General features: G+C 47.4%; 1 protein-coding gene across 1 annotated transcript in view; it reads left to right on the top strand.

Annotated features, from left to right (window-relative positions):
* The window catches only part of LOC105490034 (small nuclear ribonucleoprotein U5 subunit 200), a 30,666-nt gene that overhangs the window by 3,569 nt on the left and 9,647 nt on the right, over positions 1 to 17,450 (top strand). The window contains exons 4-30 of the mRNA XM_011755251.3: positions 628 to 820; positions 1,293 to 1,348; positions 2,624 to 2,722; positions 3,080 to 3,232; positions 3,345 to 3,444; positions 3,954 to 4,090; positions 4,655 to 4,738; positions 4,839 to 5,012; positions 5,305 to 5,442; positions 5,682 to 5,837; positions 6,722 to 6,892; positions 8,774 to 8,967; positions 9,185 to 9,308; positions 10,374 to 10,523; positions 10,772 to 10,882; positions 11,469 to 11,600; positions 11,768 to 11,956; positions 12,284 to 12,481; positions 12,908 to 13,060; positions 13,169 to 13,249; positions 13,540 to 13,623; positions 14,305 to 14,411; positions 14,718 to 14,836; positions 15,111 to 15,265; positions 15,353 to 15,542; positions 15,741 to 15,914; positions 16,883 to 17,043. Coding sequence (XP_011753553.2) covers positions 628 to 820; positions 1,293 to 1,348; positions 2,624 to 2,722; positions 3,080 to 3,232; positions 3,345 to 3,444; positions 3,954 to 4,090; positions 4,655 to 4,738; positions 4,839 to 5,012; positions 5,305 to 5,442; positions 5,682 to 5,837; positions 6,722 to 6,892; positions 8,774 to 8,967; positions 9,185 to 9,308; positions 10,374 to 10,523; positions 10,772 to 10,882; positions 11,469 to 11,600; positions 11,768 to 11,956; positions 12,284 to 12,481; positions 12,908 to 13,060; positions 13,169 to 13,249; positions 13,540 to 13,623; positions 14,305 to 14,411; positions 14,718 to 14,836; positions 15,111 to 15,265; positions 15,353 to 15,542; positions 15,741 to 15,914; positions 16,883 to 17,043 — 3,783 coding nt within the window. The remainder of the gene's footprint in view (positions 1 to 627; positions 821 to 1,292; positions 1,349 to 2,623; positions 2,723 to 3,079; positions 3,233 to 3,344; positions 3,445 to 3,953; positions 4,091 to 4,654; positions 4,739 to 4,838; positions 5,013 to 5,304; positions 5,443 to 5,681; positions 5,838 to 6,721; positions 6,893 to 8,773; positions 8,968 to 9,184; positions 9,309 to 10,373; positions 10,524 to 10,771; positions 10,883 to 11,468; positions 11,601 to 11,767; positions 11,957 to 12,283; positions 12,482 to 12,907; positions 13,061 to 13,168; positions 13,250 to 13,539; positions 13,624 to 14,304; positions 14,412 to 14,717; positions 14,837 to 15,110; positions 15,266 to 15,352; positions 15,543 to 15,740; positions 15,915 to 16,882; positions 17,044 to 17,450) is intronic.

The raw sequence follows: 17,450 nt of genomic DNA on the forward strand, positions 1-17,450 counted from the left end.
TACTGGTCTGCAGAAGGGGCTTGTATTTACCGAGCACTCGATTTGTGTGGAACAGCACGTGTCTTTCTCCCGCCCCCTCACGTAACTCCGTGAATAGGTGCTGTTAATACTCATTTTCCATTTTATAGAAGAGAGATGTGAGGCAAGAATAATTAAGTAATTTTCCCAAGTCACAGAAGTAGTATTTGGCAGAGCCAAGATATGATCCAGATAGTTTATATCTAGAATCTGTGTTCCTAACCATTACACATGTGTGATTAGATTGGGGACCATTATGAGTCTGAGGAGCTCTGTTGATGTGGGTGCTAGAGGAAGTGAGGACAAAGAATTACAAAAGTGTGGCAGGCTGGAGGAGATCTGCCAAGTGACTGCCACCTGGAGATGTGGCAAGCTGTTGTGGAAGCTGTGTCCTGCTGCTTGAGGCCACCTAGCTAATCTTTTTAAAAACAGATGAGTCTTCCTTTAGTTGTGGCATTTTAAATCAGCATTAATGAGAAAGATCAGAGCCTAGTATGCAACAGGTTTTGAGAAAGTGTGGCTGTTCGCATCCTGCCGCCACATAAACCTGGTTGGTGATGTTCTGTCTGTCATCATTCTCAATATTGATTGGTTGTTTCTTGCTACCAGCCACGTGATATCCTTTGTGGGGCAGCTGATGAGGTTCTAGCTGTTCTAAAGAATGAAAAGCTGCGGGACAAGGAAAGGCGAAAGGAGATTGACCTGCTGCTGGGTCAAACAGATGATACCAGATACCACGTGCTAGTGAACTTGGGAAAAAAGATCACAGACTATGGTGGAGACAAGGAAATCCAAAATATGGGTAAGTGAACTCTTTATGTCCTGATCATGTTAACTGGTTGTTGTTGACCCCTAAGCATGCATCTTCTAGCATCATTCATTTAAAAACCTTAGTGTCAGTGAGTTCCCATAATTTGTTGTGTGTTTTTTGAAGAGTTATAATTGATAGACACCAGAATCCCTAGATTTCAGCAGCTGTTCCTTACTCTGAGACCCTTTTGTTGTGTAGAATATGGGAGAAAATGTGGGCAGAGCCTTGGGGGCTCAAGTGGTTGAGCAAGCAGAGCTGGGCTGACTCCAGGGCTGGCAGGTGGAGAAGGTCTTGGCAGTGGCAGCATAGGTGGCTCTCTCGTGTTGATCATCTAAGTGCCTGTGTGTGTCCTTAGCACTTAGATCTTTCCTGAGGAGAGGTAGTTGGGGAGGACATTGGCTCCAGAGTGGCTTGTTTTACTAGCCATTCACTGCCCTCTTTTTCTAATCCTTCGTCGTTTCAGATGACAACATTGATGAGACATATGGTGTGAATGTGCAGTTTGAGTCTGATGAGGAGGTGAGTGATAAACAGGCCCAGTCCATTCTTGTTTTTGAAGTTGATGAAGGTAAAGGGACCCCTTGTAGTGTAAAGAAGCTCCCTAGTTTAAACCAGATACATTTTATGGTGGTGTGTGGGTTTCAGACTTAGGCATTATATGTTCTTTTGCTTAAAAAAAATGCAGTTATCTTTTAACTTTTCTACAGCAAATTTAAACTAACAAATGTAAAGCAACGTAATTATTTAAAATATACCAAGTGGATCAGCAAAAAGAAAGACAAAAGATAAAGTACAGTGAATACTTTGAGAATGTATCTGCTATGTTTTACTGCATTTTAAACGTATTACAGTATTTTCCCTTTTTTCATTACTGTGTCCCCACTGCCTGTTTGAAAAGATTGCACATTTGCCTTAGAGCATGGCTGTAGTTCGTACATGGTTAAGTCACTGGAGTTAATGTTTACCGTCTAATAGAATTCCTTGAATATAAATAGGAATAAGTGGGGTACTTTGAAAAAATTACAGAGTGCCTTAGAGTTCTCAGTGAGTAGATTTGGCTCCTGAAAGGGAAAATGGATCCCTGGTATATATACCAGGGCTGGAAGAAGGGGTTGCATGGGGAGAGTTAGAGGACTAGGAGCCAAGACTTCTGAATTTGAGTCCTGTATCTTGGCAGGTCATTTTGCCTCAGTTTCTTTTTCTATAAAATGAGGCGATTTCAATAGGTGATTGCTAAGCCACTTCCTACAGTATAGTTAATAGGATTTGATGATTTTAAGTAGCAACAAACTGCTTTGCTTGTAGCAGTTCATTCATTTAGCAGTGCTCGTTACTGAAGCACCTGCTTTGACTATGACACTGTGCCAAGTATGCCTAATGTGCAGTGTATGAGTAAATGGAGTGGTGAGCAAGCTTAGTGTGATCTCTTCATTCCCGAGTCACCATCTGCTTTCCCAGACGTGCCTCTGCATAGCTCTTCTCTTCTGTTAGCTGATCACTGTTTTTGAGTGTTGATTGTTTGTGTATTAGAAAGAGGCTATTGTCCAGTTGATTGCCATTGTGGCAGCCTAAGGTAAGAAACAAAAAGTAGATGCATCTAATAAGTCTGTGCCAAGCAGTCTTTCTATTACATGTCCACTGGAATAAGGCTGACCTTGGTTCCAGTAGGCTCTCGGTTTCACCCCAAAGCCATTTCTCTAACCATTGAGCTAATTTAGGGTGACTTGAGGGAGAGGTTCTGTGGTGATGCAGGATCAGCTCCAGATAATGGTTGAGTTGGGGCCATTTCCACAGGAAGGTGATGAAGATGTGTACGGGGAGGTTCGAGAAGAGGCATCTGATGATGACATGGAAGGGGATGAGGCTGTTGTGCGCTGCACCCTCTCGGCTAATGTAAGTTCAGTTTGCTTTTTCTCATTGCTGCAAGGTTACTTCTGGGTGTTAGTGCTTCTTCCCCACGCCTAGGTCCTGTTACATTTATTGAGCCGCCTTTTGCTAGAGTGAACCATAATAAACACTTAGTGTCTAGAGTTTCTTAAGATTTCAGTCGGTTTTCTTCCTTCCCAAAGATGTATGTTGATGAAGTCTTAGTCTGGTATTCTGAACTCAGTATTCCAGAGTTTTTCCCTCTGGAAAGTCCTCACAGAAGGTGGGCTGTGGGGTGGCAAGTAGAACTTGGTTGCAGGGTGGTGGCAAAGTGCTCTAGGCTGGCAGAGACCTGGTGAGCTAAATGCCTGGTTACTTTTGTAGCTCGTGGCCTCAGGTGAACTGATGAGTTCCAAGAAGAAGGATTTGCACCCTCGGGATATTGATGCATTTTGGCTACAGCGGCAGCTCAGTCGTTTCTATGATGATGCCATCGTGTCGCAGAAGAAGGCAGATGAAGTATTGGAGATTTTGAAGGTATGGCCAAGATAACAATAGTTGTATGTGTAGTGTATCTTGGCACATGGGGACAGCGTATGAAGTGGCAGATGGCTTTGTCCTTAGTGGTGGTGTTGCCTTCTCTCTGCAGACGGCCAGTGACGATCGGGAATGTGAGAACCAGTTGGTTCTGCTGCTTGGTTTCAACACCTTTGATTTCATTAAAGTGTTGCGGCAGCACAGGATGATGAGTGAGTATATGGTGGGCTCTTCTTGCAGAGTGAGTACATATGTGTGCGTGTGTGAGATGGAGATTCTGTTGTTTTCACAACCTAAGTGCTTGTTTCTTTTTTTTTTTTTTTTTTTTTTTTTGAGACGGAGTCTTGTTCTGTCACCCAGGCTGGAGTGCAGTGGCCGGATCTCAGCTCACTGCAAGCTCCGCCTCCCGGGTTTACGCCATTCTCCTGCCTCAGCCTCCCCGAGTAGCTGGGACTACAGGCGCCTGCCACCTCGCCCGGCTATTTTTTTGTATTTTTTTTTAGTAGAGACGGGGTTTCACCGTGTTAGCCGGGATCGTCTCTCAATCTCCTGACCTCGTGATCCGCCCGTCTCGGCCTCCCAAAGTGCTGGGATCACAGGCTTGAGCCACCGCGCCCGGCTGCTTGTTTCTTTTATTTTTCTTCTTTCTACTCTAAGGATGAAGGTTTTTTGCCTTACTTCCTCCTCTTCACTTTTCCTTTGTTCCTTTTGTTGTGGGTAGTTTTATACTGTACCTTGCTGGCCAGTGCACAAAGTGAAGCTGAAAAGGAAAGGATTATGGGAAAGATGGAAGCTGACCCAGAGCTATCCAAGTTCCTCTACCAGCTCCACGAAACCGAGAAGGAGGATCTGATCCGAGTAAGGACTGCGTTGGTTTATCTGTCTGATTTCTGAGCTAACAGTGGCTAGAAGATTGCAGCATGAAGCTAAATTCATATTAAAAGTGGAAGTTGAAAAAGTAATTTCTCTAAATTTTTCGGGATTTGTCAGTGCATACAGGTTAGAATCAACACATCCACATTGGTTTGGTCGTTAGACCAGTGACCTGCTGCTGTCTTTCACCAGCACTATGGGGATCTTTATTGTTTATTTGCACAGTAAATACATGGTATTTACTAAAATAGAGTAACAGAACACATGTGCTTGCTTAACAGAACCCACACTTTTACCCCTCAGGGGTAGCCCTTGGTACTTAATTACAGAACGTCTATTTCCGGCGTCCCTGTACTGCGCATTGCCCCTTTAAAGGTGTGTGTTCGCTCTGATCATTCTGGTGGTCCCCATGTAAAGCGTTGTCTTTCTGTTTGGTGACTTATTAGTGAGCACCTGTGACTCAAGTATTAGCTAAGCAGGGACAGAAAAGGACAAGAACCTGTGATACTGATGAATTGTTTTTGTGATTTTCATCTTCGTCCGCTACAGGAGGAGAGATCCCGGAGAGAGCGAGTGCGTCAGTCTCGAATGGACACAGATCTGGAAACCATGGATCTCGACCAGGGTGGAGAGGTAGGATCCAGGGCGATTTACGTCCCAGGCCTTGTTGGGTGGAAAACGCGCTTGCTCGGCTTGCTCACTTCCTTGGGGTTTTTGTCTTTCACATTCCCAGGCACTGGCTCCACGGCAGGTTCTGGACTTGGAGGACCTGGTATTTACCCAAGGGAGCCACTTTATGGCCAATAAACGCTGTCAGCTTCCTGATGGATCCTTCCGTCGCCAGCGTAAGGGCTACGAAGAGGTGCATGTGCCTGCTCTGAAGCCCAAGCCCTTTGGCTCAGAAGAAGTAAGTGAATTGCTTTCCTCAGTTCTCTGCTTAGTTCGCCTCCTGGTTTGGATTTCAACCATTGACCAGAATGTAGCTTTGTTTCATATATAGTTTATTTTAGGGCTGAAAGCTGCAACAGAATTTTCCCATTCTGATTTTGAGCCCAGGGGACAATATTGATCTCTGGACTGACCTTTAATGGAGAGTTATGCAAAGAGATTGCCAGGGAACAAAATCCTGGCAATCCCACAAAACCAGTCTGCTCAGGGATGCTGCCAACATGATACCGATGGCGCTTCTTTTCTTCTAGCAACTGCTTCCGGTGGAAAAGCTTCCAAAGTATGCCCAGGCTGGGTTTGAGGGCTTCAAAACACTGAATCGGATCCAGAGTAAGCTCTACCGTGCTGCCCTCGAGACGGATGAGAATCTGCTGCTGTGTGCTCCTACTGTAAGCGCCACCCTGCCTGCTTTTTTCTTGGGGAATATGGGTGGAGTTTCTGTTGGAAGATTGTTTTTTATTTCCACCCCACCCCCTAATTCTTTGTCCTTTGATGGAAGAGAGGTTAAATGGTAGGATAAAGTACCCAGGAAAAATTCTATTCTCTGTTTGGGAAATAAGCCCGTGGAAGTTAGGGCAGTGAGAATAACCAGGTTAACAGGTGTTCTCATCCCTGACCTCTCCCGTAGGGTGCTGGGAAGACCAACGTGGCCCTGATGTGCATGCTCCGAGAGATTGGGAAACACATCAACATGGACGGCACCATCAATGTGGATGACTTCAAGATTATCTACATTGCCCCCATGCGCTCCTTGGTGCAGGAGATGGTGGGCAGCTTTGGAAAGGTGAGGGAGTAGAACTTTCCTCCAGAGGATACGGGGCGCAGCTGTCAAAGTGTTGTGGCCGGGCCTGGACCTCACCGCTTTTTGTATTGGGGCATCTCTGGAATGCCTTCTGGGATTGTTTTTATTTTTTATTTTTCTCTCCCCATTTCCAAGATGGAACTGAACCCAGGTACAGAGTTTCTGAAGTAAGACTGTCCTGAGCCATCTTTTACAAGGGTTAGCATCTTTCTTTCATCCTCTCCATGGCAATTTCCTGCAGTTGGTATCATTTGTGTTACTGACGTATTTATGAAACATCAAATGGATGTGGATAATAATAGACCTAGTGGTGTTACTCTAGGTCTTGTTATCTACAAGTTGCCATTTCTTCCTCTTGTGTACAGAGTTCCCAGAGATCTTTTTTTTTTTTTTTGAGACAGGGTCTTACTGTCACCCAAGCTAGAGTGCAGTGGTACAATCATGGCTCACTGCAGCCTTGACCTCCCAGGCTCAAGTGATCCTCCCACTTCAGCCTTCCTAGTAGCTGGGATTATAGACATGTGCTACCAGATTAGCTAATTTTTATGTGTTTTGTAGGGACAGGGTTTCACCATGGTCTAGAATTCCTGGGCTCAAGCATTCTGCCCTCACTGGCCTCTGAAAGTGCTAGGATTACAAGCGTGAGCCACCGTGCCTGGCCCCGAGAGATCTTTTGTCTGCTTTATTTGCCTGAGTTAAGTTTCTGTTTGTTTGAGGAAGATATGCTCATAAGATCTGATTCGCCTTGTATTCACCTGATGGGTTGATGCCTGCTCCCAAGGCCCTACACTCCAACCGCCCAGACAGAAAGCGTGGTGTCCAGGCCCCTTCAAGCACTCCTGCCTGATGTAGTTTTCCTCCCACAGCGTCTGGCCACTTACGGCATCACTGTTGCTGAGCTGACTGGGGACCACCAGCTGTGCAAAGAAGAGATCAGTGCCACTCAGATCATCGTCTGCACCCCCGAGAAGTGGGACATCATCACCCGCAAGGGTGGCGAGCGCACCTACACCCAACTGGTGCGGCTCATCATTCTGGTGAGCTGGGAGCGCTCATAGAACATAGAGGCCAGTTGTGTCAAGGAGGGTTTGCTGGGTTTTCATGCAAAATGTTTCTTTGCTGCCTTTTCTGTAGCACTAGCCCTTGTAATGACAGTTATTGTCAGCTTATGTTTGCCATGTTATTTATTTATTTTTATTATTTATTTATTTATTTATTTATGTTTTGAGATGGAGTGTAGCTCTGTTGCCCAGGCTGAGTACAGTGGCACAACCTCGGCTCACTGCAGTCTCTGCCTCCCAAGTTCAAGTGATTCCCCTGCCTCAGCCTCCCCAGTAGCTGGGATTACAGGTGTCTGCCAGCGGGCCAAGCTGATTTTTGTATTTTTAGTAGAGACTGGGTTTCACTGTGTTGGCCAGGCTGGCCTCGAACTCCTGACCTCGTGATCTGCGCACTTCAGCCTCCCAAAGTGCTGAGATTACAAGCGTGAGCCACTCCGTCCAGCTTGCCACGTTATTCTTTGTATATATTTTTTATGTCTGAAATACTTCACTACACTTGATCTTAGCCAAAAGGCCGAGAAACGATATCTGAAATATTTTGAAACAAATGTCAACAGATAGACAAAAAACCATCATATCCAACATCATGAAGGGCTTTATAAGGAAAAGAATCCATTCTCTGAGGGAATGAATGAGGAATCGGGATATTGTATTCCGTATACACAGAAGCTTCCAGAGATTAGTGACTAAGTCTGAGTGTAGTTTCAGTTGTCTGGGAAAAGTGAGAAGGGAGACTTCGCATGTCGGTTTTCAGTGTTCTGGAGCAGGGGTTGGCAGTCTGTGGCTACTGGCTTTGTTCTGTTGGAACATAGTTATATCCATTTGTTTATGTATTATTTACAGCGGCTTTTGTGCTGCAATGGCAGAGCTGAGTATTTGCAATAGGGGCTGCATGGCCCAAAGCCTGAAATACTGACTATCTGGCTTTTTTTTTTTTTAGGCAGAGTTTTGCTCTTGTTGCCCAGGCTGGAGTGCAGTGGTATGATCTCAGCTCACTACAGCCTCCACCGCCCGGGTTCCAGCAATTCTCCTGCCGCAGCCTCCTGAGTAGCTGGGATTACAGTCGCCCGCCACCACGCCCAGTTAATTTTTTGTATTTTCAGTAGAGACGGGGTTTCGCCATAATGGCCAGGCTGGTCTCAAACTCCTGGCCTTGGGTGATCCACCTACCTCGGTCTCCCAAAGTGCTGGGATTACAGGCGTGAGCCACTGCACCTGGCTTTTTTTTCTTTGAGATGGAGCATCTGACTTTAAAAAAAAAAAAGTTTCTGGCCCCTGCTTTAGAGCTTTGCTGCTTGAAGCCTAATCCATGGTGGGAGTCGTAGCAGCAGCAGCATGAAATAGGAGCTTGTTAGAAATGCAGGATTTGTGGCCTCACCCCACACCTGCTGAATGCAATCTGCATTTTAACAACATCCCCTGGCTTTGGGATACTTAATAAAATTTGAGAAGCACTGCTTTAGACGGTGAGAACGCATCATTTGATGCATGATAGCTTTTGTTCTTGGGAACTATAACTGCCAGAGGTGAAGTTTCTGATCAGATCATATTTATATCCTTTTTCGTAAAGAAGTTTACCTTTAAGTAAAGTTGTAAACTCATTTATCTGAGTTTCAGAATTTCTTATTACAAAGTATGTCACTGAACTGTACCAAAGCAACTCATGGTCAGAGTCTGTTGCTTTCTGGAGTATTTTGTGGTAAATATTGTCTCCATCCTTTGGGCATCTCTGGCTTGGGATCCCGTGTGTTTTTCCTTAGGCATATTAGGTTATGTGCCTACAATATGGGACAAGTCCAGGAAAAGGAACTACGTATCTCTAGTGCTAGAGGTAATTGCTATCCTCCAATTCCACAGGATGAGATCCATCTTCTCCACGATGACAGAGGTCCTGTCTTAGAAGCTTTGGTGGCCAGGGCCATCCGAAACATTGAGATGACCCAGGAGGATGTCCGACTCATTGGCCTCAGTGCCACCCTACCCAACTATGAAGACGTAGCCACCTTTCTACGTGTTGACCCTGCCAAGGGTCTCTTTTACTTTGACAACAGGTATCAGAAAAGACTGGGCAAAGTTCTGCCAAGGTGACCATCCTGCTCTCCTTCCCCTTTTCCAAGGAGTGCTGCTGTGTTGGGTTTTAGAAGGGCCTTTGGGTTTGATGTGCTGTGAATCAAGGAGGAATATTGCTCTTGGGGCGGGAAAAAGACTGTTTATTCCCTCAGTGTTTTCCGCCAAAGCCTCAGTTTTGTCTAACTGTTGAACTTCTAGCTTCCGTCCAGTGCCTCTGGAACAGACGTATGTGGGTATCACAGAGAAAAAAGCTATCAAGCGTTTCCAGATCATGAATGAAATCGTCTATGAAAAAATCATGGAACATGCTGGGAAAAATCAGGTTTGCCCATGGTTTGTGGTTACTCTTGAACCCTGTTCTTTCAAATGTTTGATTTACCAATAATTTGGGAAGATTGACAGAAATTAAAAGAAGACACAACATAAATCACCAATATCAGCTATGAAATGGGATATTACTACAGAACCTATAGCCACTGGAAAGATAATAAGGTAATACTATGAGTAGCTTTATGCTCTTAACTTTAAAAATTCAGAAGAAATGAACCAGTTCTCCAACAACTACTAGTTAACTAGCAAAACTCAGCCCAGATGAAATGGATAACCTGAATAGCCTTACAACCATTAGAGAGTTTGGAGAATTAAAAATTCCCCCATCAAGCAATCCCCAGTCCCAGATAATTGTTTTGTCCATTCACATTATCCAGGGTCCCTCCATAAAAGGTTTGGGGTCGCTTACACTAAAAATACAAGACAATAAGAGGAAAATGAAAAACTAGTGAAGAGGGCATTTTACTAGACAGTATGATAGAATTTTTAAATTGAAAGTCGAGCAATGTTAACTAAGACAAAAAATAAGGGAAAGTGACTGGTTTTATATTTCTTTTTGTCTGATGAAATGAAGCATATGAATTTATATGAAGAGACAGATCTTTTCTTGGCACTAAATGCTAGGAAGACTTCATTTCCTACAACACTGTACTAGTCTCAGACTTATTTCCTAAATCCTTTTTTGAGTAGTAGAATGTTTTAGCTGTTATTTTGCAGACACATTTTCATGCATCTTTGACTCTTGTTAGGTGCTTGAACATAAATTCTGAGTTGAGAGGCCTGAATTTGTAGTCATAGTCTATTTAAACTTGCTGTTCAAGGTAGGATGTTGAAGTTAGTTAATTTCTCAGTTCCAGAACTGTGAACTTGGTGGGTGCATTCCCTTGAAGTCTTTCCAGCCCTGTTGAGGCTTCCTCTGAGCCTGCCCACATTCCTGCCCTTTCCCCTCTCCAGGACCTTGGCTTCTGGTGGTGATGGTGCAACTTCTGCTTCCTGCCACAGGTGCCCTGGGGCTGTTAGTGTCTCGTGACTGTGGCAAACTGTGGCTTCTCCTTAGGTGCTGGTGTTTGTCCACTCCCGGAAGGAGACTGGAAAGACGGCCAGGGCCATCCGGGACATGTGCCTAGAGAAGGACACTCTGGGTCTGTTTCTGAGGGAGGGCTCAGCCTCCACGGAAGTCCTGCGAACAGAAGCGGAGCAGTGCAAGGTGAGGAGGGGCCGGCTGGGTTCCCTCATGCCTATCTGGCAGCCTTGTCCATCTGAGGCCTCAGACAGCTCCTCTAGGACTAGACTATGGTACTGTTGTTTCCCATGGGTTAAGGTTGATTGTCTGGATGTGATTATTACTATTCCACATAGTAGTTAAGGGGCAGGGTCTCATGGGAAGAGATTTCCTTAGTCCTTGGGTGAGTCCTACAGGAAGGCTCACCTCATCCCTGGTTGTTTGTTCCACAGAACCTAGAGCTGAAGGATCTTCTGCCTTATGGCTTTGCTATTCATCATGCAGGCATGACCAGGGTTGACCGAACACTCGTGGAGGATCTTTTTGCTGATAAACATATTCAGGTGAGGGAGTGCAAAGCTTTTGGAGGAGCAGGTGGGACGTACTTCAGAAGACTGGCAGTGTCAAGGTTGTGCCATGTTTGCTCCTGGTACTTTATTGCTTCTGGCCCAGCTAGCCCAGGTCGGAGGGTTGTGGTGGATATAATAAATAGAACCTTATGCCACTCTCCCAACTCTTCACACCTTGTGTGAGGGAAGATGAGTGAGTTTCGGACGGTCTGAGAAGCATAGTGAAGCAAGCACTTTGGTGACTTCAGATAGCTCCAAACAGTGCTTCATGGGGGCGTACGTGGCCTTGTCATTCCCTCTTTCCGGATAGCCTCTGCTTGACCTTTTCTAGTAACTTTAAGGTGGTTTAATACAGGTCTGCACTTGTGCCTCTGGAACCTTGAAATGTTCGTTCCTGAATAGATGAGGAACCCAAAGAAACCTTTCCTCTTTATTCTAGTGTCACATTGACAAGTACTGGGACCCCCCACACCCCACTGGCTAGTCTGATAGAAGCTCTGAGGCCAACTGCCTAGAGAAGCCGGGGATATTAACCCCTGATGGTGGCATCTCTTCTCATTGCCTTGCTTTGCCTCTGTAGGTTTTAGTTTCCACAGCAACTCTAGCTTGGGGTGTGAATCTCCCTGCACATACGGTCATCATCAAAGGCACCCAGGTGTACAGTCCAGAGAAGGGACGTTGGACAGAACTGGGAGCACTGGACATTCTGCAGGTACAGAGCGTTTGAGTTTATCCTCAGTGGGGATCGATATCCTCGCCTGAAATGCAGAGATGCTGTAAAGCTGGCAGATCAGAGGCCTAGTTCTGTAATGTAGATCCCTGCATCAAAATCACACATTCTCTTGCTATAGCATTCTTGGTTCGCTGTCCCTGATCTAGATGCTGGGACGTGCTGGAAGACCCCAGTATGACACCAAGGGCGAAGGCATCCTCATCACGTCTCATGGGGAGCTGCAGTACTACCTGTCCCTCCTCAACCAACAGCTTCCTATTGAGAGCCAGATGGTTTCAAAGCTTCCTGACATGCTCAACGCAGAAATCGTGCTGGGGAATGTCCAGAATGCCAAGGTATGGGAGGACTCTGCCTGTTGTGCTTCATGCCTTCCCCACAGACACCAAGGCACCAGGTGTGGGTCGGTCCCTATTGTGCCGTGGGACAGCGGCGTCCGAGGCTTTCCGTCCCTGCACCCACATCTTGGGTCTGGCAGATAGTTCCCCTTGTTACCAAGATCTTAGAAGATGCTTAGATGTTTTTACTAATGAAATGCTGAACACATTGAGAATATGATGTAATATGCATCATTGTAGCTGGGAATTTCTAAGCAATTCATGGTAGCCTTTCATTTGGACATCAAGAGTTTCTTCATACTAAGAACCATGAGCTGTGTCTTGTAGGACGCAGTGAACTGGCTGGGCTATGCCTACCTGTATATCCGAATGCTGCGGTCCCCAACCCTCTATGGCATCTCTCATGATGACCTCAAGGGAGATCCCCTGCTGGACCAGCGCCGACTGGATCTGGTTCACACGGCTGCCCTGATGCTGGACAAGAACAATCTGGTCAAGTACGACAAGAAGACGGGCAACTTCCAGGTGCGTGGGGTGAGGGTTTTGAGGCAAAGGTCTCAGCAAAAGTTACTGGCCCAGGAGAAGATTTTCCAGATTGCTCTCGACGTGAGCACTGCCTGTCTAATCACCCGTTGCTTAGAACAGCAGAAAAGTGGTTGCTTTTCCTGTAACTCGAAGTGGATAATTTAGCTGTCTTGTCTGTGCAGGCATCATTTCACTATGGGTCAGCTTATTGTGCCATTTTTCTTCATGTGCCTGGGCCTGGCCTGGCACTTGCACTGCTGTGACTTCATCCGGTTGTCCTATTAGGACAATAACTTACAGGACATTGAGTCATATACTTTACCAAAAATCGCACAAAAAAACCTTTAAGACAATAACTTACGGTCCACAGTTAGAGGCGGGAGCTCATTAGTAGTCAGCACTGGATTGAGCCAACCTTCTCTCCAGGTGACAGAACTGGGCCGTATAGCCAGCCACTACTACATCACCAATGACACTGTGCAGACTTACAACCAGCTGCTAAAGCCCACCCTGAGTGAGATTGAGCTCTTCCGAGTCTTCTCGTTATCCTCTGAGTTCAAGAACATCACAGTGAGAGAGGTGAGCGATGCAGTGTGCTGGGGCGGGGAGTTGGTGCTCAGCAAGTTGCTGAATGGTTTCCCTCCTCGGCCACAAGGCTTTCCCTTGACCTTTTCCTGCTTGTGGCAGGAGGAGAAGCTGGAGCTGCAGAAGTTGCTGGAGAGGGTGCCCATCCCTGTAAAAGAGAGCATCGAGGAACCCAGCGCCAAGGTGAGCGCCGCTCCTCTTTGCTTTGGTCAGGATGAGGATTAAGTGGTTTTCATAATCTTCTAAAAGATGAACCTTGAATTTGGGTTCATGTGTGGTATCCTGCTCAGTTCTCCTAGTTTTTGCAGCCTTCTCGCATGTTCTTTTTATATGAAATAACAATTATTTAGTATTTGTAAATCAAGACCTGTAGAAGATCTCACCTGGCCTGGATGCTCAGAGCAGAAATGTAATTCCCTTTCTTGGACTGTTCAGTGGTTGGTCTCCTGCTGGCTGATTTTGCTTCTTTACAGATCAATGTTCTTCTGCAAGCCTTCATCTCGCAGCTGAAATTGGAGGGCTTTGCCCTGATGGCTGACATGGTGTATGTCACACAGGTGAGGGTGGAGTTGTATGGGAGCTGTGAGAAGGGGCTGAACAGTTCAGTCCCTGTGTTCTGTGTGCCTGCTGGGAAAAGGAGGCCTGATGCTAGTGAGATGGAAGGAGTGTTCAGTTCTGCTCTTGCGGGGTCATTGGTTGGTGCATGTGTGGTACAGCCACTCTGTAGTACACATCTTGAGCACGTGGGAAAGGTAAGACCTTAAGAGGGAAGGCTTCAAGGCTCCACAGGCCCTCAGACAGGAAGAGCCACAGCACACGGTGTCTGCTTCCCGGCAGCGAAGTGATGTCCCACTGTTGCTGCACAGCTCATAAATAAATCCAAAAACGGCGCGGGGTTTTATTAGCTGCTCTTCATCTTTACCTCTAAGGACAGGTCACTGTACCCTCAACTCTTCCTAGAACTCTAAATGCTAAATGAGTCAAAAGCTTTAAAATCATGCAGTGAATGTTAGGTTAAAATGTTGTGCGGTGACCTTGAGCCGCACTTTTCTAATTGTTCCCCATTCGGCAGGCATCTACTGTATAGGAGGGAGAAAGGCGTAAAGACGGGGGACTTTGCTTTTGAGTTGGGGTGGGTGGTTGTGTCAGAGCTGGAGGTAATGAAACCGTGTGCAGAGTGGCTCACAGGCTTGGGGATAGTCAAGACTTAACAGTGGGAATGATGCTTCTTTGCCTAGTCGGCTGGCCGGTTGATGCGAGCGATATTTGAAATTGTCCTGAACCGAGGTTGGGCACAGCTTACAGACAAGACGCTGAATCTCTGCAAGATGATCGACAAACGCATGTAAGGACCCAGTGATCCGGATGCTGGTCCCCATGAGTGGGGTCCCCAGCCCAAGGGTCGTCTGATCTCCAGACCCGACGTCTGAAGTCTGATCTGAACCTTGTTGCATGTTGAGAAGAGGGAAGGCCCTCTGTGGTCGGGCCGGGGGGTAGGAGAAAGGTGGAGGCCAGGGCTGGCACAGCGTCAGTGTCTGCCTTTAATCACTGTGTCTTGTGTGGTCACTGCTGAACTTTCGGAAGCCATGATGTGGACGGTTTGTCACATCCCTGCAGAAGGGACCAACAGCTTTGCCTCCTTCCTGGATAGGTGGCAGTCCATGTGTCCTCTGCGCCAGTTCCGGAAACTCCCTGAGGAAGTAGTGAAGAAGATTGAGAAGAAGAATTTCCCCTTTGAGCGTCTGTACGACCTGAATCATAATGAGATCGGTGTGTGAGATGCTCTTGCCCTTGTCTTCACTGCCTGGGTGTCTCTCCCAGTCTGCCTATGCAGTCTTCCTGTTCCTAGCCCTGTGCGTTAGTATCCTGTGTTCCCTCCCCAGGTCCCATTGAAGGGCTGGCCCTTGGTCTGGGGACTTGGAATCCTGGGCTCCACTGACCATAAAGGGAAGGCCCTACTCCTTTCCTGCAGTGGCCCTCAGGCCCAGTTTGCAGGATAGTGGGCAGGCTGGGCTGTAGCCTTAGTACTCGCATTTCCTCGTAGGGGAGCTTATCCGCATGCCAAAGATGGGGAAGACCATCCACAAATACGTCCATCTGTTTCCCAAGTTGGAGTTGTCGGTGCACCTGCAGCCTATCACACGCTCCACCCTGAAGGTGGAGCTGACCATCACGCCGGACTTCCAGTGGGATGAGAAGGTGAGGCTCTGCTGGGCAGAGGAGCTGGATTGGTGGCGCGCTGTCTACGTTGACTCGCGTTCCTTTCACCCTTGCTTCTGTTGGCAGGTGCATGGTTCATCCGAGGCTTTCTGGATTCTGGTGGAGGACGTGGACAGCGAGGTGATTCTGCACCATGAGTATTTTCTCCTCAAGGCCAAGTACGCCCAGGATGAGCACCTCATTACGTTCTTCGTGCCGGTCTTTGAGCCGTTGCCCCCTCAGTACTTCATCCGAGTGGTGTCTGACCGCTGGCTCTGTGAGTGTCTCCTCTGTCGAGTCCCCAGGAACAGTCCCTCCAAGGACAGTAGAAGAATGTCTTACACTTTGTCCCGGGCTTGCCTTTGCTGGGGACAGAGTGATACATACGCTGCCTAGGTTTCCAGTGTCCATGGAGGGGATCTAGAGGCCAGTGAGGTAAAGAGAGCTTATCTCCTTCCTGCTTCTTTTCTGGTAGCTTGTGAGACCCAGCTGCCTGTCTCCTTCCGGCACCTGATCTTGCCGGAGAAGTACCCACCTCCAACCGAGCTTTTGGACCTGCAGCCCTTGCCCGTGTCTGCTCTGAGAAACAGTGCCTTTGAGAGTCTTTACCAAGATAAATTTCCTTTCTTCAATCCCATCCAAACCCAGGGTAAGTGTTTCCATCCCTCCTCTGGAGGCTTTTGAAGTCACCAGGAGACAGATGTGTTCTGTGGCAGGCAGGGGAGTGGGGGCGCTCAGGCACTTGGTAGGCCTGGGAGCTCCTCAGCGTGACCCCCGGGGCCCACCGGGACTTTTTCCTTTGTCAGAAGCCTTCGTTTCTTTGCTGCTCTGCATGTGTCACTGTGGAGGGGCAGTAGAGCAAGGCCTTACATGGCATGGTTATTTCTCGGGCCCAGGGGGCTTAGAGGCCTGCCCCTGGCACTCAAGTATTGAATCAGAACCATGGCGTGGCACTGAGGCCTCCTCCCCCACATCATGATAAATAACAGGGACATTCACAGAGCAGGCACTGTGGTTTCAGTCCTTGGCTGAGTACATCACCAGTGTTTTGTCTCTTATTCCTCCCGCCAAGCCTAAAAGGAATCACTGTTGGAGATACTGCCATTAGCGTTCCATTTTATAGGTGAGGAACTGAGGCATAGGGGGTGCCCCAGTTGAACCAACTGGTAAATAGAACTTGTATTTTAATTCAGTGTTGATGCCAGGGCTAAGGCTCTTACTTTCTACCTTAGGCTGTTTCTAGGAAATGTAGGAGAGTGTTGAAGGGGCAGAGAAAGGGATCCAGTTCCTTTCTGTCCTGCATCCTAGTCCCTGAGAAGCAAAGAACGATGTGTGGCTTCTTTTGCTTTGCTTTTGTTGTCATCCCACACATCTCCAGGGGACCTGAGCTCTTGATCTTGGCCTCTTCCCCTTTACCTGTTAAGTGGTAGCAGGTGAGGGGGTACAGCAGGGCCGGCCTGGAGTTAGAGGCTCGGATGCCACTGCTCCTCTGTCTGCACTCCAGAACTGCCTGACTTCATTTCTTATGTTGTCCTTTGTTTTGACAAGTGGTCCACATCCCAGTCCGTCTCTTCTTCCCTCTTGGTACTCACACTGCTTCTTTCTGTTGGTTTCCAGTGTTTAACACCGTGTACAACAGTGACGACAACGTGTTTGTGGGGGCCCCCACGGGCAGTGGGAAGACCATTTGTGCAGAGTTTGCCATCCTGCGGATGCTGCTGCAGAGCTCGGAGGGGCGCTGTGTGTACATCACCCCCATGGAGGCCCTGGCAGAGCAGGTATGACATGGCGCTGTATCACGTGAATTTGCCCAGAAGCATTTCATCTGTGATTCCATATGAAGGCTTTTTTAGGCCGGAAATTTGCAGGGTCATTTCTTCAGTTTGTGTATTAAAGAAAAGCCGCCCCAGTGAGGCGCGGTGGCTCACGCCTGTAATCCCAGCACTTTGGGAGGCCGAGGCGGGCAGATCTCCTGAGATCAGGAGTTCGAGACCAGCCTGGCCAACATGGTGAAACCCTGTCTCTACTAAAAATACAAAAACTAGCTGGGTGTGCTGGCACGCGCCTGTAATCCCAGCTACTCGGGAGGCTGAGGCAGGAGAATTGCTTGAACCCGGGAGGCGGAGGTTGCAGTGAGCCAAGATTGCACCACTGCACTCCAGCCTGGGCAACGAGCGTGAGACTT

The sequence above is a fragment of the Macaca nemestrina genome, chromosome 13 (assembly GCF_043159975.1).
Source record: "Macaca nemestrina isolate mMacNem1 chromosome 13, mMacNem.hap1, whole genome shotgun sequence".
Classification (NCBI taxonomy): Eukaryota; Metazoa; Chordata; class Mammalia; order Primates; family Cercopithecidae; genus Macaca; species Macaca nemestrina.